Genomic DNA, 25,235 nt, shown 5'->3' with positions numbered 1-25,235 from the left:
TTAAGCAGTTGTAGATGGTTCTATTGGCTGTGATGGTTCTCAGGTGATACTCCCTGAAACAACAGAAAATATCTGTTTACTGATACCAAATTATTAAGGCTTAGCTAATAGGACTGAACGGTATCAAGACCAGTGGCAAGAGGTGATGGCCCAATGATGGGTAAGACTCTCCAATGGCAAGAAGGGGGGGCAACCTAAGGCAGGGCATCACTGTCCTGGAAGGGGTGATTTGGGTTTAAGGAAGTGGATGGATGCTTTTAGGTCGGAAGCATCAAAAGGGAGGTCTAGAAGAAACCTGTCCGAAAGTTGTGAGTTCCAATCAACCCGGCTGCATTTTAATAACCGCTTTATTAAAACATCTTATCATAGTGTTAAATACCAAGCATTCTGTCATTGTGCCATCAGGGGATCATACCCTGTGTGGAAGATTAATTATAGAATTTGGGGGTAAAGTTTTGAGAACCGTTGCAGACAAATGAGTGCCTGATTTATTAAAGAAGTATTAAACAAACCTGGGAATATTTGTATGATGAAGAATTAAGATTGAAAAATGATTATTATTTTTACTTATGCTTTTATTGAACTCATGTACATTTTAATATTAATGAAGTATGGAAAAAGAAAACATGGTGGTGACTAAAGATTAACATTGCTTGTCTTGTTTGTTTATAACAATTTAAATAGAATTGTTTTAGAAATGGGGTGCACGATTGACTAAAATTAATATAATGATTCGAATAACAATCCTTGTGGAAGGAATAATATTCTGTTGTGTGTTACCATTAGTAAAATCATTCTTGATCCAAGCAACAGTGAAGCAGATGACATTGATCAATGTAAATGATCCGATGCAATGCAATTACAACTACCCTGGATGGACAGAAAGACCAAATTGGGAGGAAATTGATTCCTCCAATGATTATATATGATGAAATGAATGATGAGCCATGCCCCGGGATGAAAGTGCTAGCCTAACCTCTCCCCGGAGGTGACCCTCTACGACGTGCAAAGTATCTGGGTTGAAGATATCTACACTACAAAAGAGAACTCTTAATATGATGATGAATATTTGTTTTATGTTTGAAATACTCTACATGACTGTGACAACCACAGGCAAGGCTGAACCAATTGCACGCTCATGATTACAGTATAACATGCTTATAGGTTTCATTTATTGAATGAAGATATAAGGAGACAGAATATTTTTACTCCATTCTTAATCAAATTTGAATTGTGATGTTTGGTTCTGCAAATCTCCACCGGAGTGTGGTTGCATAATCTGGTCATTGGTAGTGAAGCTGTGTGACAATTTAGTTACTAGATAGCATAGCTGAGGCGACTGAATTATGAAACTGCACTCTGAATAAAGAAAGTGAAGGTGTGACTTCCGAAAGTCACAGAGGGGGGATATGTGGAATATTTTTATCAAGTTAATATAAATTAAAGTATAATCAATGTGAATATAGACATTTTATTCTACAATTATTTCTGATGGTATATCCTGTATTTTACTGTGTGTGTGTGTAGAGGCCTGTGGGAAGGAGGCCCCTCAAAATGGAATGTGTGATCACATATGGTACTCATATATGGTAAACTTGAGTCTCATGTTTTGACACTAGAGAAAATATAGGATAAGGCCCCATAAAGAGGTTCCAGATGGAGAGGGGCCTCTCAAATAGTATCATGTTCTCTAAATAAAAAAAAACAGACTGAAGACACAGAACAAAATGTATGGAATGTATTGGTCACGCCCTGGTGGATATGTGTATATAGGCATGTTTGAACACAGAAAGTTCAGTTGTGCTGGGAGCAACTCGGCTTTTTTATCTCTGATAATAAAGTCTATCTTCTGGCATCAAAACCCCAAGACTTCAAGAGTGATGTTTCACAGAGGTGGCAGAAGCCACAACACAAGTAAAATGGCATGGTTGGAAATTGGTTTGACAAACTATTTGGATCCTGGAAAGAATGGCTTACTAAAATGGGAGTAATAATAGCCATAGCTGTTGTTATTTTTGTGTGTTGTTGTTTTGTTGTGTTGTGCCTCTCATCAGACCAATTTTGGCCAGTGCTGTAGCCAAACAGATGATCAGCATGTCTGTAAAGCTATCTGGAATTGATATTGGGGCCACCGTATGTACCATAGACCCTGGACTGGATGAGCTGCACGAATTCTAGTAAAACCCTGGAATTACACAAGAGTGGTAGGGAAGGGGAGCCTTTTATTTTTAACTCTTTATTTTCACTTTTCTATTGTTTTTGGATAGCAAGGGAGTCAGCATATTTTCTTTTATGCAAAATTAGGTAGTACTTTAGAATGGATAGAGTAGGCAGGAAGATAGAGGGTGTTATGTTTATTATTTTGGCATATGCCCCTTCCTGAAGTATTATTTCTTTTAAAATTATGTTTGTTGTTTAACATGAGCTTCGAGTCTGGGATGGGGCAGACAACTCTCCAATATTTTGAATTTGACTGCAGTACCCATTTCAAACGCTTGTTGTCAATCTTATATATAGCACCTTTAACACTTAGTTTACTAATCTTAAACCATGACCTGCACTGCACATAAATAACTAATATTGGCATTATATTCATGTTGTTTAGTCAGAGGGGAACTGGCCCCCACAGTGAGCCTGGTTTCTCCCAAGGTTATTTTTCTCCATTAACCAACATCTTATGGAGTTTTGTGTTCCTTGCCACAGTCGCCTTCGGCTTGCTCACAGGGGTTCTAAATAAAATTATTAAAATTATCTAAAAATTATTTAAACAATTTACAATCATATTTAATCAAACTACACAATTATGACTCTAAGACTTTATAGATATTACAGTTAAAAATGTTTTTGTTAATGCATGATTTTCTGTAAAGCGGCTTTGAAACGATGTGTGTTGTAAAAAGCGTTATACAAATAAAAATGACCATATTAGGTAGTAACTAAAGTGTTAATGTAGTACCACTCTACTCATTTGTCCTGTATTAATTCCTATCACCTATTAATAACGGACCACTAATTTCAAGTGTAACCCCTAATTATTTTAAGGCATTATTTAAAAGCTTATTTAGGCATCACACTTTTTTATAATATAGTGTTGTTCACTGTTAAGTGAATGCAAAATGAACAGAAATACAAGTTACAACTACACAAAATATTTCCATAATAACCCATTAAAATCTGCATTATTTTCCAGGGACACGAAATATTTGACAAAACGTCACAATTTTGTAATAAATATTTAACACTGTGACAACATACCCCATAGTGTGAGCGCTACTGTGGCATGTTCAAGGTGATTAACGAGTGTTAATAAAATCGTGGAAGTTTAATTGACTTGGGGAAAAATATTCGATGAAAATTATTTAATTGAGGGTTGCTACGCAACTGTTGATAAACCATTTTAAATTCAAACAAAAACCGTCACATTACCCACACTGAGTTCGCTAAATCAGCAGAGAAAAGGATGGCCAGTGGGCCAGAATTCTTCCCATCTCTACACGACTTGCACAGCTGCATCGCCGACACGTGGAGCACGCTGTTTTCACAGCACAGCAGCGCTCCAGACACGCACTTTGAGCCGCACCCGTGGCCCGCTGACACCAGCACACTGGCCGCGCACGAATATGAGCCGCTTGACGAGTTTGCGCCTCCCGCGGGGCCGGCCGACACCTGGAGTGAACATGATGCTTTCTGCGAGCTCGCCATCAGACTCAAAGAAATGGAGCTGCTCCACCTGCTACTGGGAGAACATTTCGACAGCACAAGATGTAATTAACAACACTTTGTTATAATAAGTAGAATCTATATATTGATCCATTCATATAGCTATAGAGACAGATAGAAAGGCCACACTTATTAAAAAAAAAACTATCAAACAAAGTGGTATTTATTTTATTTCTTATTTATAAAGAAATAGCACAGGCACACTTCACAAGCAAAATCATAAATAATAATAATAATAATAATAAAAAACACAAAATCAGCTTTTTTTTTTTACCAGTCTGACTCAAATCCATTCAGATTTTTGTGGTCTCAACAGAAAAAAAAAAAAAAGAAAAAAAAAATCGACACCATTGGGTTAAAGGTGAAGTTAGTTCTGATAAATTATATAGCAGTATTTGGTTACAGATACCACTTGTTTTGATATACAGTATTGTTCCCTAATGCATTATCTTTTAATATTTTATCACCCTTACAGTTTACACCTCTTCTGGATACATCTGTTCTATTTTTTTTTTTTTTTTTTTTCCTTTTTTTCTTCAGATAATTTCCTGAAGTCTGTTTTGTGAAGCAAGGAAACAGATGCTGGGAACAAAATAAAGCTGGACAGCAAGTTTCAAGAGATCTTCTATATATATATATAAAAAATTCATTCATTCTATTCTCATTTTTCATATGAAATTAAAGTGATAGTTCACCCAAAAATGAACTCTCTCATTTACTCACTCTCCTGCGGCTCAAACTTGTTTGACTTCCTTTTTTATTCTGTGGAATACAAACAAAGATATTTTGAAGAATGTATGAGGTGTTGTTGTCCATACAATGCAAGTCAGTGGCATCCAAAACTTCCTAGCTCCAAAATGACATAAAGGCAAAAATAATCCATACAACTCCAGTGGTTTAATCCAATGGATTAAGAATCTCTTGAAGCTATATGATCGGTGGTTTTGGGGTAAGAAGTCCTTTTTCACTATAAATCTTGACATATGCAATCTCCTTGGTGCAGAAGAGTCATATGAGTTTGAGATGCATGAGTAAATTATGAGAGAATGATAATTTTTGAGTGAACTATCATTTTAATTATAATCATAAATGGCTCAAACCCATTTCTTGATAGTGCTCTTATTAGATATTGGTTCCAAATCAGAATTAAGATTAAGTATATTTATGTAAAAATGCACAAATAAATTAAATAAACTGTAAGGAATACAAGCAGAATGTCTTACTGTGGCCGCTTGATACATACAGTAGGTCCAATAAAACTTAATTTACATACAGTCGAAGCACAAAAACTGTTTACACTCATATTATCACATCAGTAGCCACTTCATGATACTATTATGCCGCGTTCACACATCCTCCGTAAACTGGGTGTGAGCGAGACGTGAGCGGCAGTCGAGTTGGACATTCACATTGGCCGTGTCTCTTCCGCGAGAAACAGCAGTGCATCTGTGCAGAAAATAAAGTTATCTATGGGGTCCTATGGCAAAAAAAAAGTTTTTAATAAGGTCATAATAAAATGAGGTTATTGCTGCTTCAAGGACAACAGCGGGCACACGTGCAGTTCATCTTTATCAGCACACTTGGTGATTGGTTAATGTTGTGTCTACACTGTACACCTATATACATAGAACGGCAAAAGATCCAGCAGTTTACTAATTCTTTCCTTCAAGTTATTTTATTGAGTTTACTTGCATGCAGACATATAAATTGTAGTGTACTAGTTTCGGTTTGAATAATTTTGACTTGCTTTTGTGTCTTTTCTATAATCTCCTGATTATTTAGTGTTGTACTGCACCCAGAACCGCTGAGCTCAGCATGAGCCGCATGGCAAAAATAGGCTCAACGCCGAAACTATCTGCTCACTGCCACGCCTGGGACGCGTCACCTCGTGACTCATGCTTGCAGTGGCTGAAACGAAAATGCGTAGCTCACACCCCGCTCACGGATGATGTGTGAACCCGGCGTTAGCATGCACAAGTCGATTGCTTATAGTTTTGTTTGGGCAGAACAATCAGTTGTTAATGAAAATACTGGATTATTCTTGAGATATTACAATGACCATCATCAAACTAGTGGCCTAGGTTTCAGATCATGTGGGAAGAAGTGAAGAATAAAGTGCATTTTAAACAGTACACGTCAGAGAGTTAGTCAAATCATTTATCTTGATCCATGCATAACCAACTCACAAACTACCAAAAAGTTGTTTTGAAGGAAATAGATGAAATGTGTGAGAATTTAAAGGTGCACTCAGTAAAATTTCTGTTTATGTTGAACTGACTCCTAGCGGTGCAGCATCACTCAAAAATGACATTAGTTACCAATGTCATTGTAAAAATAAAATTTTGCAGTTAACCATTATTAATTTATCCTGAAAGTGAAAATGTACAATTACAATGGATTATTGAGATAAAGCAAGTAATATTCAGCTGGTCACATGATCTCAACATGGTGACACTCAATGTGCACTCAGCACCATACACAGAAAAAAGCAGCTTTTTTAAAACTGATATGACAAGAGTCTTCATCTCATGTGACTGTAAATCATTAAATTATTATTATTTTTTTTTTCAAAAATACACATACTAAAAAAATTACTGAGTGCACCTTTAAGACCTCAAGCATAGTTCATGTTACAATATTAAAGAAAGCCCTTATGTCCAACACATAATGAGTTACATTTTACAAAAATTGTTTTAAAAGAGCAAAAAGGAAAATTATTATAAAGCTGTTTCACATTTAACTCCACCATTTAGCACCAGAACACTGTTACAAGGTATACTGTTACACCTCAAGTTATTAGAGCAATAAATCATTCCTTCTATTGGTTACGTAAATTAATTAAACTCTTAGATGAATGAAGCTCCTTTATGAATGATCCATCTCTACACCTAATGCAAGTGGTGTGTCGCGAAGCATCAAAACTAAATCACAACTAATGAGACTAATACACATGAGCACCAAATGGAGTGCATTGCGCCACATCTTCTCATTGGTGGATTTTGTTAGCCCCTACTGGTAGATGCCGTAATTATGCAGGAAAAAAGCATGTCTGAGGTCGGATCTACATAATGCCGCTCTACATACTCTTGCTATTTCTGTTGTATCTATCTATGGTAAAAATAGAAAGAGTAGTATTGTAGTATGCCATTCCGAAATCAGCCCGTTTCTCCATTGGCAGCAATTAAAGATTGCATCACTGTATTCACTATAGTAATATTGTAGAAACCATGTTTTTTTGGCAGAAACCATAGTTTTAATGCAATTAACCATGGTGTTACTACAGTAAAATTGTGATCATAAAACTATGGTAATTTTATGGTTACTGTAAAATTACAACAAAATACCATGGTGAAACTATGGTTACTGTAGTAAAATGTCATGGTTACTTGTGTAACCTCCATTCCCTGATGGAGGGAATGAGACGTTGTGTCGATGTAGTGACACTAGGGGTCACTCTTGGGAGCCCGAGACACCTCTGGTCTTTGATAAAAGGCCAATGAAAATTGGCGAGTGGTATTTGCATGCCACTCCCCCGGACATGCGGGTATAAAAGGAGCTGGTATGCAACCACTCATCCAGGTTTTATGCTGAGGAGCCGATATAAGGTCCGGCCATTTCAGCAGGTAGTTTCAGCGTTGTGGCAGGAGGGACATCGAAAAGGATCGATGTAGTGACACTAGGGGTCCCTATAAGAAACGCCACAATTGGCTGAACTGTGTTACGTGAACTGGCGGTGTGTGGTGGGCAGACTACTGTGTGCTATTTAAGTGGAAAAATACATCACATGGTCTTTCCAACCATGTGGAGAGTCATCAAAGTAGATCCTACCCAACGGGGGAGGAGTTACTACAAACATGACCGTCAGAAGGCGAGAGATAACGAGCGCAACCAGGAATAACACACAATCCGACGCGTCTTTAAAAAGACGTTCCACGTGTGCTGCTCTTTTAGAGAAATATACTCTTTTAGAGAAATATACTCTTATTTCTGCCGAAGCGCCCAGGGGCATTCTCTGCATTGCACCAGTGCAGATGCGGGGAGAAGCTGCTGAAATGTGCCGTCAAATCCAGCAGAGGTGAATGAACAGTCGTGGGAATTCAGCTCAGTGAGCATGACCGTTCAGTTCCGAAGAGAAAATCTGAATGAGTGGTTGCATACCAGCTCCTTTTATACCTGTATGTCCGGAGGAGTGGCATGCAAATATCACTCGCCAATTTTCACTGGCCTTTTATCAAAGACCAGAGGTGTCTCGGGCTCCCAAGAGTGACCCCTAGTGTCACTACATCAACACAACGTCGAGTGAGTGACAGATAGGGAACCAAGATTATTTTTTCTATGGGAAAGTTAGGGTTAGGTTTAGTGGTAGGGGTTAATGTAGTGTGTCTGTGGGACTCCAAATAAACACAAGAAACACACTGCAGTGATGCCCATACTTTATGTTAGTATTTAAATATGGGTGCAAATATTATCTGACACAATTTGGACTGGAGTGTAAATAGCATCTGACTCTTTTAAAAAAAACAAAAAAACAAAAAGGTGTCTTTGTGGCAAAAAAGGCAGCATCACTGTCACAAACTTCCAGGGCTGCAAGCACCAGAAGAGCAACTGCAATGAATGGAAATGCTAATGGATAGAGAACTCTAGGTATATTAGAACACCTTGGTAGACAAACCCAAGACAACACAACATTTCTGGTCACGTCTAGTGTAGACATCATTTTACGCACAAACAAAATGACTGATATTGCTTGTTTTGATATTGTTGCAATTTATAACTGTGAATAATTACCATACCAGGTTTTCTAGTGGATGTTATGACCATTTTATTTCAAGCAATTTTTGAGGATTATGAATAATGCATTTTAAAAAGTAATATTCTGAAATTATAAATACATTTAAATTTGAATACATATTCACAAAATTAATACAAATTCATATTCATAAATCCATTAAATAGTACTGAGCATAACGAACATGATGGTAAACATGGTAACTGTATATACTTATTATTACTATTATGCTTATTGTTGTTGTTATTATTGTGGTGGTGATGGTGGTGTTTCCCCCTCCATAAGGCCTAAAATTTGCTGGAACTCATGTCCAACAACACTGGAGCTTTGCTACTATGAATGTTCTCTCTTAAGTGCCCTGTGAAGACATCCCCTGTGTCTCAATCCGCTCCCGAGCTTCCTTTGTCGTGAATCAGTATATCGTGAACAAACTCGATCCACTGAACATCGGGACTTTATGACACAATCACCTGCGACACGATAACAAGGCTGTGCTCATTCAAACGCACCTGTTATTAATCAGCAACATCGCTGTATAAATGACACTGTTGTGTGTTTTTTTGAGGTAGATATTAAAACATACAGTGTTATTTTGAAAAATAAATGACATAAATTAAGAAATTAATTAGGAGTGCATTTTTTTTCCTCTCCTTTTCTCCCCAATTTGGCATGCCCAATTCCCAATGCGCTCTAGGTCCTCATGGTTGCGTAGTGACTCGCCTCAATCTGGGTGGCAGAGGAAGAATCTCAGCTGCCTCCGTGTCTGAGACAGTCAATCTGCGCATCTTATCACGTGGCTGGTTGAGTGCGTTACCGCGGAGACCTAGCACGTGTGGAGGCTCGTGCTATTCTCCACGGCATCCACGCACAACTCACCACACACCCCACCGAGAGTGAGAACCACATTATAGTGACAACGAGGGAGTTACCTCAATGTGACTCTACCCACCCTAGCAACCGGGCCAATTGGTTGCTTAGGAAGCCTGACTGGATCTGAACTTGCGACTCCAGGTGTGGTAGACAGGGTCTTTAATTGCTGAGCTACCCTGGCCCCCAAGGAGTGTATTTTTAATCTTTTTCTAACAACTGTAATATTTCAAAGATTGTTTTCCTTTCATGGACATTATGGATGAAAGACAATTGTTAAATTGAAAATAAGGCTTTGGCATCATATATTTGCACTTACGCTCATCCTGTAACGACTTGAAAGACTTCAGAAGAAATGATGACCGTTACAGTAAGGGAACCTAGAACAAGATAACAAAGATGTTCCCTGGTTTTAACCGTGCATTCTGGGAGTTTTCAGGGAGCAAACATTTCCGTGCACTGGAACAATTCTGTGATTGGGACAGCCCTAGAAATGGCCGACTCCCTGACCAGTGTCCTCCTAACTACTGAACTAGGGAGCTGATTGAGTCACACCCATCATTTATGCCATTTGGAACATAGTGTTAGTGTTTTAAACTAAATGACCACTATTATGTTACCATTTACATTTAGACTGTGTTAACTATTAAGACTTTTCGCCACCTGCTGGTGTAATGACGCAATACAGAAAGAGTCGCTGTATCTTCTCACTCTTCTTACATGACAGTAATTTCACAAAGTACAGACCGCAGAGCATTCAGTTGTGGGAATGCATATCTGAGAGTCTCTTGCAAGAACATTAGAATTGTGAGAGAACGCAAATGTTTCTTGGATGAACGTAGAAGTTTTGCGAGCGAACGCAAAAGCATCAATAATTATTTCCCTCCCTACTCATATTTTCCCACCATCATTTCCCATAGGGGCTTAGTACTATTGAATGGATTTATGGATATGAATTTGTATTTATGTAAATGTGAACGTATTTACCTTTGTTTTATGAAATAATGAACTTAAGTTTTTGTTAACATAGCTCCCCCCAGTGGTACTGATTTAATGAGCACGGGGACTCGGGAGCCGGATACTTTTTCAAGCCAATTTGAGTTATTTCTGACATTTCTACAAAGGAAACTTTCTTCTTGTCCAATTGAAAACTTGAATTAAATATTAATGTTATACTACAATGATACATACTAAAAGAAGCACACAAAACCTTAATAAACAGCAGACAAAATTAAATTGAATAAATTAAAGTATCCAGTTAAATATAATCAGGAGTCTAATTTGCACAGAAGTCATAAATGCATTAATCTCTGAGTCTCGTCGCAGTGCAGCTGGTTCAATAAACCACCGGAAACCCTGCTGAAATAAGAAAAAAAACAAAAACATCTAAGCTGGTTAGCTGGTCTTAGCTTGTCTCCCATACTGGTAAGACTGGTTTTAGAGGGTTTTTGAGTGCTTTTTAGCTGTCAGGCTGGGAGACCAGCTAATCCACCTGAGCACAAGCTTGAACAGGCTGGATACCATCTTAAAACAGCTAAGACCAGAAAACCAGCTAATGTTTTTTTTCAGCAGGGAAGCTCTACACCTGGAACTCCAACATGTCTGCTTGCTTCTTGGCCAGTTTGGCCACCTCATCGCGGATGGCTTGGACCAGGGCTGAGGTGGAAAGGCTGCTGAGAGGGGTGTCAGGGCTGATCGGATCCCCAGGCTCAGTTAGACTCTGCTGGGAAGCTGCTGTGGATGAGGAGGGCCGGTGGTCTGGACCGCCCTGAGCAGACATGGCCTGGCTGTGATGCCACAGGAGCGGGCTGCCCTGAGGATAGTGGGGGTGAGGAAAGGCCTCTGCATAGCCCGGTAAGGGCACCTGAAAGAAATACCAGGTAAACTTTAATGAAAGCTATGCAAAAGACAGTCTTCTGAAGTGTATTTTTCTAGTTAAAGGAACCGTTGGTGCAAAAATGCAAATTAATCTTTTTTTTTTTTTGTCATTATTTACCCACCCTCATGTTGTTCCAAACCCATATGCTGTTATGTTTTTTTGGAAAAATGTTCCCTACAGGTGTTTTCCATACAACAACAGTTCATAGTGGCTACAGCTGTAAAAAAAAAAAAAAAAAAAAAAAACCGCCGTTAAAAATAGTCCATATGACTTGCGTTATTTTCCAAGTCTTCTGAAGACATACAATAGTTTTAAATGAGGAACAAACCAAAATTTAAGTCATTATGAGACATTACGTATGCCTTTAGGTGACTTGGTTTTAGCGCACGAGATGTCAGGGTTCTAACTGTTTTTAAGGCACAATTTTCTAGGACATTTTATGTGCAACACGGTTGTAATATTTAAGCAAAAACACATGGGAAGTCATTAAAATTCTCGTTATTGGAGGTTTTTTATTTTATTTTTTTTTTATTCCATATTTAATTACATTTAATTATCAAAATGTATGATTAGTAAACCCCAAAAAGCTATGATTTCATAAAAAAAAATAATATATATATATATATATATATATATATAGTCTGAATGTGCTGCACGCTTCACAACGCTCTGCTGACTGTCATCTACTACACACATACACACACCTAGAGTACGTGATGCTCATGTTAAGGTGTTTTCAGTGTACAAGCATCCGGCTTCACACACTAATTTTTAATCACGCAGCACATACAGATTATATATTTAATTAAATTGCAGCCTTTTGCAGTTTAATAATCACACTTGGACATATCGAGATTTTAATTATGCATTCAAATTTTAATTTTTAATTGACCATATATACTGTATATATATTAATATATATTATCACCCTATATTAAATGCACTACAAAAATTCATTATTTGATGTTTTACCTTGTGAAGTAATATTTATTTTAATTTGATTTTTTAATATACACTAATTACAAATCATATGATTGCTACATGCTCCAAAAAAGTTGGGACAGTTGAGAGTTCCCCACTGCGTAACATCACCAATTCTTAACACTTAAGTGTTTGGGCACTGAAGACACCCATTCATCCATTATGCAGGTCTTCATTTGAGCAATTGTATGGGGCCTTCGTTGCCTTATTTTGCGCTTCATATTGCACCACACATTCTCGGATGGAGACAGATCAGGACTGCAGGCAGGTCAATCTAGAACCTGCACTCTCTGCTTATGCAGCCATGCACTTGTAATCCAGGCAGTATGTGGTTTGGTGTTGTCCTGCTGGATAATACAGGGACGTCCCTGGAAAAGATGGCATCTGGATGACAGGATATGTTGCTACAAAATTTATACACATACTGTATTTCTGCCTTAAAGGTGCCCTCACAGATGTGCAAGTTACCAATGCCATGGGCACTGACACACCTCCATATCATGACAGAAACTGGCTTTTAGACCTTATGCTGAGATCAGCTCGGATGGTCCTTTTTCTCTTTCGCCCAGAGTACACGAAGGCTGTTTTTTCCAAAACCTTTTGAAATGTGGATTCGTCGGACCACAAAACACGATTCCACTGTTCTACTTTCCATCTCCGATGAGAATGAGCCCAGAGAAGTCTGTGGCACTTCTGGACAGTGTTGATGTATGGCTTCTCCTTTGCATAATAAAGCTTAACTTGCATTTGTGGATGCAGTGGTGAATGCTGTTGACTGACAAAGATTTACCGAAGTATTCCGAGCCCATGTCATGATATCCATTACAGATGCATGATGATTTTTAAGACAGTAACGTCTCAGGGATCAGAGATCATGCGCATTCATAAGTGGTTTTAAGCCTTCCCCTTTGCGCACTGAGATTTGACCAGATTTCTTGAATATATAACTATATTGAGCACTGTAGAGGGTGATATGCCCCAAATCCTTCCAATATTTCTTTGAGGATCATTGTTCTCAAAGCGCCGGGTTATTTGCTGACGCATCTGTTAAGAAATTGGAAAGCCTCGACACATTCTTGCTCTTAACCTTTTCATGAGTAGGGTCTAAATTCCCCTAAATAATTTTTTTTTAAATACTGTATATACTATAGTAAAAATATGAACAAATGGGTTTTGTCAGCTGTGCTGTATTTGTTTTAAATATAGCATTAAAATAAATGAACAAATAATATCAACAATACAGTTTGCCTGTTTGACATCTCAGACATTGTGTGTGTGTGTGTGTGTGTGTGGGCAGGTTTAAGTGGTTTACGAGGACTTTTTTTTTAGGTTACAAACTGGTAATTACAAGGGTATTATGCTATAAATGTGGTTTATGAGGACATTTCTAATGTCCCCATAATTTAAATCGCTTAATCATACTAAACAATGTTTTTTTGAAAATGTAAAAATGCAGAAAGTGTTTTGTGAGGGTTAGGTTTAGGGGTAGGGTTAGGGGATATAATCTATAGTTTGTACAGTATAAAAATCATTATGTCTATGGAGAGTCCTCACAAGGATAGCTGCACCAACGTGTGTGTGTGTGTGTGACAAATGCTAATGTAAACAGACGTGGCTGCGTGCATCGGGCAGCCGCATTAAGTATGTGTTCACTGTGAGTATCCGAGTTTTAAACTGTTATTGTTGTGCTTTTGTGATAGTTTGGCTGTCTGTTTCATAAAACACATTTATCATATGCCTGAAAAGACTGTTTGAGTTGCTGTTTGTGTGAATGAAAACCGCATCTGCATCTAATAAGGAAAAGAAATTCAATAATGATTTAGATCATTTCATGTTCTCTGCTTTTTCAATTCGCTGAAGTCTTGCTCTTAATACCTGATCTCCTGATTTTTATGCTATTTTATTCTTTTTATTTTATTTTTATATAACTTTTTAAAATGTATATGTAAAGCACTTTGAATTGCCATTGTGTATGAAATGTGCTATATAAATAAACTTGCCTTGCCTAATAACCAGACGTGCTGCATGCATGGGAAGATCACGTTTAGATGTGATGGCTTTGCATATACAAGCTGTGAACTGTTATCATGGTACTTTGGTGACAATTTGGCTGTTTGTAATATAAAATAAGCATATCATGTGCTTGAAAAGACTGTATGAGTAACTGTTTGTGCAAATATAATTACAGGCGCTTGAACAGTGCAGCCGTGTCAGTGCAAAAGCCTATTTGAATCTGGCAGCTTGTAACGTAACTGGCTGTTGCAGAAACACATATGTGTGACGCTCCTCTGTGGGGGCCATGCACGTATGAAAGGGTTAAAGGACTAGCCTTTTTTCGGTGTCTCCTTATATAACACGACTGCCTCACCTGTTTAACATCTCCTGTTTCACATCCCCTTTTAATTTTAACTCACCAGATTGTTATTAGTCTTAAATTGCCCCCGTCTCAAATTTTTTAGAGCATGTTGCAATCATCCGATTTGAAATGAGTGTATTTTTTTATTTTTTATGTAGGTATATCAAATAATGTGTTGTTGAGAGGTCAAGATGGCACCGAGTATGGCTGCTGCGTTGCGAGCTCCGACACAACATAGCAATGTTTTGTTTGTTTTGTTTACAATTCTTATGTTTTTTGTCTTGGATGTTGTCTGCCTTATTGTCTACGACAGACAAACACTTTTGGACATTGGTTCAGCGATCTCACACTGAAAACCGGACTTCACATTCCTCAATGCCGACCCGCTGTTTACAAACACGCAAGCGGAGCCCTTTGTCTGGGCAGCACGGCCGCGGAAACGCAGGAGGAAAAGGGGAAACAGAGCCGGGGTTCTCATCAGAGTAAGACGCCGTGCAAATCGACCCCCGCTACCCACTATTCTACTGGCAAATGTTCAGTCTCTGGATAACAAGCTCTGCGAGCTGAAAGCGCGGATCTCTTTCCAACGAGAGACGAGGGACTGCTGCATTATCTGCCTAACAGAAACTTGGATGTCTGCGGAGATTCCAGACTCAGCCATTGAACCCGCGGGGTTCTCCATGCACCGAGCAGACAGAGCGAAAGACCTCTCAGGTAAAACTAGGAGGTGGTGTATGTTTTATGATCAACAAATCCTGGTGTGATCAGAGGAACGTACATTCCATCAAGTCTTTCTGTTCTCCTGATCTGGAATTTCTTATGCTTCTGTGTCGACCATTCTGGCTACCGAGGGAATTCACAGCGGTCATTATCACTGCTGTGTACATTCCCCCACAAGCCGACACAGACCGGGCACTCAAGGAACTGTATGGGAGTATAAGTAAGCAAGAAACCGCGCACCCTGAGGCCGCGTTCATTGTGACCGGGGACTTTAATAAAGCCAGTTTAAAATCAGTCGCACCAAAATATCACCAGCACATTAGTTTCAACACACGAGGGGACCGGGTTTTGGATCATTGCTACTCTCCGTTCCGGGATGGCTACAAATCCCTCCCCCGCCCACCATTTGGCAAATCGGACCACTCTTCCATTCTGCTTCTGCCCGCTTACAGGCAGAAACTGAAACAGGAAGCACCCACCCTCAGAACGATCCACTGCTGGTCGGACCAATCAGACTCTATGCTACAAGACTGTTTTGATCACACGGACTGGGAATGTTCCGGTCCGCCTCTGATGACGACATCGAGCTTTACGCTGATAGCGTAATGTGTTTCATCAGAACGTGCGTAGAGGAAGTGATTCCGACCAGGACAATACGGATCTATCCGAATCAGAAGCCGTGGATCAATAGCGATGTTCGCGCGGCACTTAATGTGCGGACCTCCGCTTTTAATTCCGGGAACGCAGAGGAGCATAAACAAGCCAGTTATGCCCTCCGAAAAACTATCAAAACAGCAAAACGCCAGTATAGGAGCAAGATTGAAGGACAGTTTAACGCCACCAACTCTAGAAGCATGTGGCAGGGAATTAACATCATCACGGACTTTAAAGGGAATAAAAACTCCGCCATGAACACCGCTGCCTCTCTACCGGATGAGCTAAATACTTTTTATGCTCGTTTCGAGGGAAATAACACCGCCCTCGCGGAGAGAGCTCTCGCGGCCGAAGCTACAAAGGTAAGTTCACTCTCTGTCTCTGTAGCGGATGTAACCCGATCCTTCCGATGGGTGAATATCCGCAAAGCCGCGGGCCCAGACGGCATTCCGGGCCGCGTCATCAGAGCGTGCGCGAACCAGCTGGCTCGTGTTTTTACGGACATTTTCAACCTTTCCCTCTCTTTGTCTGTAGTCCCCACATGCTTTAAAACATCCACCATTGTGCCTGTTCCAAAACAATCAAAAATAACTTGTTTAAATGACTGGCGTCCTGTTGCTCTGACCCCCATCATCAGCAAATATTTTGAGAGACTAATCAGAGATTACATCTGCTCTGTCTTGCCACTCAATCTTGACCCGCTGCAGTTTGCATACCGCAACAACCGCTCCACTGATGATGCCATTGCATCTACAATACACACTGCTCTCTCCCACCTGGAAAAAAAGGACACTTATGTGAGAATGTTGTTTGTAGACTACAGCTCAGCATTCAACACCATAGTGCCCTCCAAGCTAGATGAGAAACTCCGGGCTCTGGGCTTAAACAGCTCGCTGTGCAGCTGGATCCTGGACTTCCTGTCATGCAGACGCCAGGTGGTTAGAATAGGCAGCAACATCTCCTCATCACTGACCCTCAACACTGGAGCCCCACAGGGCTGTGTTCTCAGCCCACTACTGTATTCCTTGTACACACATGACTGTGTGGCAACACATAGCTCCAATGCCATCATTAAGTTTGCTGATGACACGACGGTGGTAGGTCTGATCACTGACAATGATGAAACAGCCTACAGAGAGGAGGTGCACACTCTGACACACTGGTGTCAGGAGCACAACCTCTCCCTCAACGTCAGTAAGACAAAGGAGCTTGTGGTGGACTTCAGAAGAAAAGACAGAGAACACAGTCCAATCACCATCAATGGAGCACCAGTGGAGAGAGTCAGCAGCTTCAAGTTCCTGGGTGTCCACATCACTGAGGAACTCACATGGTCCGTCCACACTGAAGTCGTTGTGAAGAAGGCTCATCAGCGCCTCTTCTTCCCGAGACGGCTGAGGAAGTTTGGAATGAACCGTCACATCCTCACACGGTTCTACACCTGCACTGTAGAGAGCATCCTGACTGGCTGTATCTCCGCCTGGTATGGCAATAGCACCGCCCACAACCGCAAAGCACTGCAAAGGGTGGTGCGAACTGCCAAACACATCATCGGAGGTGAGCTTCCCTCCCTCCAGGAAATATATACAAGGCGGTGTGTGAAAAAAGCTCGGAGGATCATCAGAGACTCCAGCCACCCGAGCCATGGGCTGTTCTCACTGCTACCATCAGGTAGGCGGTATCGCAGCATCAGGACCCGCACCAGCCGACTCCATGACAGCTTCTTCCCCCAAGCAATCAGACTTCTGAACTCTTGATCTCTCATGATCAATATACATCAGCATTGCACTTTACTACCCTTACTCTTATATCTCACACCGGACTGTCATAAATTATATTATTATTATTATATTATGTCTCTCTTAACAACTGACTATCAACCGACAGCCTGAATGTCAATACAGTACAATACCGTACATTTATATATATATATATATATATATATATATATACTTTTTTTTTATATATATATTTTAATTTTTATTTAATAATGTGTATCTATATAGTAAAAAACAAAAAAAAACAAAAAACAAAAACAAAAACAGCGTATTGTATACTGTACAGTGTATGTTATTATTTGTATATTGTTGAGTGTAATTATGTGTATAACAGATGTTTAAATTGTGTTGTGTTAATTTGATGTTATTGTAAATTGGTATATGTCTCATCACTGTCACGACTGCTATGTTGATTGGAACTGCACCCAAGAATTTCACACACCATTGCACTTGTGTATATGGCTGTGTGACAATAAAGTGATTTGATTTTGATTTGATTGATTGTGGAGCTTTCAATATAGCACAGAGTACATAGAATTTACAAATCACTCCTTTTTGTTTTTATTAGTATTTTCCATACTGTCCTAACTTTTTTCGGAATTGGAGTTTTAAACTAAACAAACGCACTAATCACATGCACAAATTAATAAATATCTTTAATGAAATTCCAAGACTGTGCAAATAAAAAAATTTAAAAAAGAATTACATTTTCAAAATAAGGTAAGGCTATTTACCCTGGTGTAAATTGAGGCAAATAATAAAACTAAAACAGTAAACCAATTCCAAAACTAGTATATATTACAACAACATATTCAGTGTATGTAGTATAAGTATTTTGACAGCACTTACATAGCTATAAATTTAGTTCAGAAAATGGTTTCTAAATGAAACTGGTTCTGCAAAAAGGCACTGAAATAGGCACACCAAATGACGTTAGCTGCTCTAGAACTTCAGTTGGACACTGAATTAGAGACGCCCGCCTTTTCATTTATGGGCTGCCCTGTGAATGCACAAAATGACTGACAGGCAGAAAGTGTCACAAAATCTTCTGATTGGCTAAAAGAAGAACATTTTAGTTTGCTGTTTACAGAGCTTATAGCGCTGTCACAGAGACAGGTGTGATATTTCAGGACACCTATTTTCTGATATCTCTCAGGTATAGATTTCTCTGTGTCATTCCATGTAAATGACTTAAAATGCCTTAATGGTTCATGCATTGGGGTCTTGGGATGCAATGCAGATTGTGAAGCAGAATTGGGCACCTGACAGTGTCCAGGATTGTGTCATGTGTAAATGAGTTCTTACAGATTCGGCCCACTGAGGAGGCACGTCCTCAGGCTCAGGCGGGTAGGACATCCAAGACGGGCTGTGATAGGATGAAGGCGGCGTGGAGATGAAGTAGCCCGTGTATCCAGGGCGAGTGGCTGGAATGGCATACACTGCTGTCATGGGATTTCCTGTGGGCCAAAAAAAAGTTTAGGGTATATTTGAAATATTTACACATAATATTATTAGGGAAGCTTATGCAGGGTTCCCACTCTTTTCAAGGCACAATTTTCCTGGACATTTCCAGGACATTTTATGTGCCACACGGTTGTAATAACGACACACAAGATGTCACGAGGGTTATTTTTTCAAGTTTAATTCAATTGTATCACTGAAATTGTGTCTAACCATTTTTTTAAGAATTTGTTAAAACTTCAATCAAATGAAACTATAATTATTTTAATTCATAATATTTTCATAATATTTTCTACAAAATCCTCACAGCACAATCTGAAACATTGGAGATATTTTTGTCAAATGAGGTGCTGCACAACAGAACACCACAGATGTGAGATATTGCTTTAGTATTATTATTTAATTGCATTAAACATAATATTTTTCACATTTCATGCATCCATTTTAATCAAGCTTTTATTTTGGCATTTTTGTGTATTTTTGATGGTAGTTTCTCATATCTGGATAAGCAGTTTGCTACATGTCCCAGTTAGAGAATTAAACCACAAAAATCTCTAATGTCATTAAAATACATAATAGCCTGTATGTGCTGTATGCCTCAGAGCGCTCTGCTCACCGCATCTACTACACACATACACACACCCAGAGCACACGGGATGAGGTGTTTTCAGTGTGCAAGCGTCTGCTTCACATACTCATTTTGAAGCACGCAGCACATGTAAATTATATATTTATTTAAATCCCAACCTTTTGCGGATTAATAATCTAGACGATGTATTTTACACGCTGAAACCTGGCCTTGCCAGTGACGCCTAGGAATAGACTGGGTGACAACCAACAATAGTTTGGTGACTACTGGAGAGACAGTTGGCAGCACGGAAAGACGGCAACCTGGACAGGATGAGTTAGCAGCCCAGACTGTGTCTTTCGCAAGAAAGAATCTCAGCAAGCTACAGACAGGCCCAATGAAAAATATTGGGGGAGAGTGAGATCTCCAATAGGACGGATCAAAGGTTACAAACCCACAAAAACGACTTATTGACTATGAGTATAAGATGTAACTGCGGAAAATTGTGTAAGAACCAACGTGGCTTTAAAATCCATCAGGCTAGAATGAAATGCTCTGAGCGGAAGAATGAGGTGCAGTGCACAGGTCTTGTACCCAGTGAGATACAGGAGGAGCCCGGCAAGGACTCACCCCAGAGAGCCCAGTCCTTCCACGTATCTGAGCCTCCTGAGCTTTGCTGAGTAGTTCAAAAACAATGGGTTAAGTGGCCCCCAGCCAGCAACTGGAGTGAATGGCTACAGTTTGACAGAGATGTGGTCAACATCATTCAAGCTGCAGCCAAAGGTGATGCAGACAGTTGACTCAAAACCATGACTGCCATCATTGTCAGTTACGCTTCTGAAAGGTTTGGCTATTTTGAAAAATTTAATACCAAGCCCACCAACTACTCCAACTGCGGCAGGAGCTCCGAACCCTCAAAAAGCAGTCCAATACCTCCATCGAAGAGAAGTTAGCATTAGCCAAACTTCGAGACATCCTGAGGAAAGGCTTATGACCCTCCGCAGAGCAGAGTGGCACAGGAGAAGGGGGAGAGAGAGAGCCGGGAAGTATGCTGCGTTCACTGCCAATCCCTTTGGTTTTACTAAACAGCTGCTTGACAGCGTAGTAGTCATCTCAAGCTCTCAACTGAGGATGTCAATCGCTTCCTCCATGATACCCTGAGCGATCCGATGAGGGAACAGGAGCTTGAACCTAACAAAGCTGTCATCAGCTACCAACAACAGAGTTCAACCTGAGGGAGCCAAGCCTGAAGGAGGTTGAGGAGGTAATTAAGGCAGCATGCTCTGCCTCTGCTCAAGGTCCCAGTGGTGTAGCCTGCATCATTTACAAGCATTCCCCAGTGCTCCTCTGGCACCTGTGGAAGATCTTAAGGGTGATATGATATAGGGGAGAGTAGCTGACCAGTGGAGGTGTGCTGAGTTTGGATCTCCAAAGAGGAAAACTCAAGGGAAATCATCCAATTTCAGTCAATCTCGCTGGGAAAGTGTTTTTCAGCATTGCTTCCCAAAGGTTGACCGAGTTTCTCCTAAAAAATAACTACATCAACCCCTCAGTGCAGAAGGGGGGGGGGCGGGGATTCCAGGAGTTCTAGGCTGCCTGGAGCACACCGGTGTGGTCATACAGCTCATCAGGGAAGCCCATGAAAATAGAGGCAGTCTATTTGTCCTGTGGCTGGACCTGGCAAAATGCCTGTGGGTCCATACCGCATAGTCTAGTTGAGTAGGCACTACAGTGCCACCATGATCCCAGCAAGATCAAGGACCTGATCCTGGATTATTACAAAAAAATTCAGGTTGAGGATTACTTTGGGATCAGAAATATCGGACTGGCACATGCTTGGGAAAAGAATAATAACAGGCTGCACCATCTCTGTTGTTCTTTTTGCCCTTGCCATGAATATGGTGGCTAAGTCAGCTGAGGTGGAGTGCAGAGGCCCCCTAACCAAGTCTGGCGTGCGACAGCCCCTGATAAGAGCATTTACGGACAACCATCACAACAACATTTGTCCCAGGGAGTAGGTGGATCCTATAAAGGCTCGAGAGGTTCATCACCTGGGCAAGAATGAGCTTTAAACCCGTCAAGTCATGGTGCTGAACAGGGGAAAGGTGGTTGATAAATTCTGCTTCCAACTCTCTGGAACTACCATCCTGTCCATCACAAAGAAACCAATCAAGAGCCTAGCTCTGAAAGACTGCTGCCATTTAAAAGTCCAACAAAGAGCTTGAAGACTGGCTCATGACAAGTCAGGCCTGCCTGACAGGTTCAAAGCCTGGATCTAGCCCATAGAGACACACACTGTGAGCCCACAGAGGTGAGCTGTAGGGGCTTTGCTGGATGCTTACTCTGCAAGGTCCTGAATCTGTTGGGCATCACTGGGATGGCAAAGAGATTGGCCATTAAATCCATGAGCGAAGCCGCAGAGAAAGCCACCAGGTGGCTATGGATCAAGAGGGCTGATCCGTGGGTGATTGCTGCTGGGACGCAGGTCGGTGCCTGATCAACCCCAGCCGGGTTGCCTGGGAGAGGGTGTCTGATGTTGAAAGACCCGAAACACCTGAGGACCCCAGGTCACAACACTGATGATGCATCCCAGCATATCTAGACGATTTATCTTACACACACTTGGATATACTGAGATTTTAATTTTATTAATTGTGCATTCAAACATTATTTTATGTCCAAATTATGTCAAATTCTGTGACATTCCACATCTTATAGCTAATCCAATTTTTATGACTGGATTCAGTGATTTCATCCATGTTTTCCGCACCACAGAAATCATAGGGCCCCATGCGAGGTAATGGCGGTGCAAGCCCCACTTGAGGTAACAGCGGTGCAAGCGGACTCCGATCGTTGAATTTTTGAAAATGAATTTACATACCAAGGTGTAAATGCCGCATCACCACACTACCACCAAGATAGAAATTAATTTTTTTTAAAAATCTGTAGTTCGACCATCGCTATTGTCTGAACTGTTTTTGTAGTTAACACTACAGCAGTGTTGGAACTAAATAAATTTGCACTATATCAATATTTGTACATGTAACAAAAACCTTGTCAGCAGCACAATCAAAACAGTTTAATAATACTAAAATATTTTCCAGAACAAATAATTATTTTCCAAGACATTTAGGCATTTTTCTAATTTTCCATGACTTTCCATGACTGGAAAACTGCATTGCAAAATTCCAGGTTATCCATGATTTCCACGTGGGAACCCTGTTATGAAATTAATACTGGGCTGTAAATCAATATTTAACCACTAATAATTGCATTTTTTATTTATTCATTTATTTATATTTTATGTTAACACATCAATTTCCAGGAAAACTAAATGATTTCTCTATGTTTAATTATAAGGTTTGGCAATTTGTATGGATGACACTCATAATGTTGACTTATGCAATAGCGCTCTTTACTCATCTCATTCGCACTTATAACACTGTTTTTCAAACTGTATCAAAATGCACTGGCAATGCATGTATGGAACTGTTTGTGTGTATATATAATGACTTTTATCTAACATTATAACTTCAATACTTAAGCCATACCTGCCAACATCGGATTGTGAAAAATAGATGTGATTCGTATGTGCAAGGAACGGCTGTGAGGGACTCGACATGGAGGCAAAGGTAGAATCCAATTCCAGGAAGTTTAATAAACTCAGCAAACAAATCCAAAACACAAGCCAGAGACGTAGTCGATGAAGCAGGCAAAGTAATCAGTGACAAGTAATCAGTCCAACCAGGCAAACAAAGCAAAAACAGTAATCCAACAATCGGTAATCCAGTAAAACAGGCACAATGGTCATAACAAAAAGGCAATGAAACAGGCAATGGAAAAACGCTTGGTAAGGCAGTGAAATGACTGGCAATATTTCGCAAAGTATCTATGGCATGGCATGGCTATTTATACAGGTGATAACAGGAAGTAAATGTAGAAGAAACAGTTCATGGCTAGTATTCGGGAGAGGGCTCCCTCTGACAGTCGGCTGAATGGATACTAGCCTCATTTGTTACAATGGCAGCCGGTGGAGTTTCTGGTGCCCCCTAGGGTAATATGCATATAGGGAGCGGCAGTACAGGTCAGTAATACTACACTGAAGATGAATAATATCAAGAAATGTTTTTGATATTTACTATTTTGTCCCATCTAACACCATCTACTTTTAGCAATAAATAGAGTAATTAATTATAAAAAGTGTATATCCATTCTCATATGCTGAGAAATTTCCTGACCCATGACATAAGAAATATAATTATTTTTATTTATTTGATTATTTAACTTCTTTAGCTTATTTATGTATACATCTGTGTTGGTTTATATGTATGTTTAAGTTTTTATTATTTACTTTATTTAAATTCGTATTTTCCTTCACCTGTACTTCTTGTCTTTAATAGTGATAGTATTCATACATAGTGTTCATACATTGTTGGATCTATGGGATTTTGTACGTCTAATTGTACATTTATATTGAACCTTTTGTTTTTCAATAAAAATAAAAAAAAATCCAAGTTTCAGCATAATGTGTGGACTTTTTAGATGACCCCTTACCCACCGTATGAAAAAGTTCCAACTTATATCAATGTTAAATTAACGATCTGGAACGATTTCGCCGTGACGCCATCTGACCAGCTTATGGGACAAATCGTGTCATGTATTGATTCGATATGGGACACATCATTTCATATTTAAATACAGGAGGATCCCATATATTACGGGACGGGTGGCAACCCTACCTGGAGGTCTAAAACATTATCATGAGCAAAGTGTGGATGCGGAAAGTCGTGAGTTTATCAGGAGAAATTGTAAATCGGGAGTCCAGTGGGAGGAGGGGTGGAAAAACGGGAGACCCCCACACTTACCTGAGGGGTTGGGAATGGGTTCTGTAGTGACCGGCGGAAATGGTGCTCTGACGTTTGGCATATAGGGGGCGCTGTCATGCTGACTCTGCACTGATGACTCAGGGTAGTGACCTTTTGGACCAAGATCAGATGATGACCTGAGGATCATGAGAACAACTTCACACATGCACTGAAATGATTTCACCACCAGATGACAGTATTGCCTGACTAGCGGACTTCACCACAAATATTTACTATTCAAAATGAATTTGGTTTTGGAATAGGATGTGGAAGTAACACTTTTTGAAGTCCCCTTTGTTAAGTCATTATAAAGGGGTTCATTAATGAATAATAATTAAATAAATGCATTATACATCATTGATATGCAGTTAAATAACATACGTAAAAAGGGTTCATTTAATGCACTAGGTAAGTTGTGACAGAACTCGAAGTAGCACAATTCTTTTGACATCAACGTGACAAGGAAAGTGACAACACAAGTGAGTCAAGACACTACAGTCATGAATATAAACACAAAGCATACTGTAGCAAAATTACATATTCCTTCCTTTTAATATCACTATAATAGTCTTTTTTTTTTCTTTTTTTTTTGCTGCATTG

At 39.8% G+C, this 25,235-nt stretch overlaps 1 protein-coding gene across 1 annotated transcript in view; it reads right to left on the bottom strand.

The window, feature by feature from the left end:
- Positions 1-7,974: 7,974 nt before the first annotated feature.
- LOC127417341 (UPF0606 protein KIAA1549L-like) overlaps positions 7,975-25,235 on the bottom strand; it is a 198,615-nt gene continuing 181,354 nt past the window's right edge. Inside the window, exons 20-22 of the mRNA XM_051657312.1 lie at positions 24,636-24,772; positions 19,047-19,198; positions 7,975-11,240 (exon numbers count right to left, since the gene is read on the bottom strand). Of these exons, the coding sequence (XP_051513272.1) occupies positions 10,956-11,240; positions 19,047-19,198; positions 24,636-24,772 (574 nt within the window). The 3' untranslated portion in view covers positions 7,975-10,955. The remainder of the gene's footprint in view (positions 11,241-19,046; positions 19,199-24,635; positions 24,773-25,235) is intronic.

Source organism: Myxocyprinus asiaticus, chromosome 26 (genome assembly GCF_019703515.2).
Source record: "Myxocyprinus asiaticus isolate MX2 ecotype Aquarium Trade chromosome 26, UBuf_Myxa_2, whole genome shotgun sequence".
In the NCBI taxonomy this organism is placed as follows: Eukaryota; Metazoa; Chordata; class Actinopteri; order Cypriniformes; family Catostomidae; genus Myxocyprinus; species Myxocyprinus asiaticus.
The sequence above is the reverse complement of the archived record's forward strand: the minus strand, read 5'-3'. Positions and strand labels throughout refer to the sequence as shown.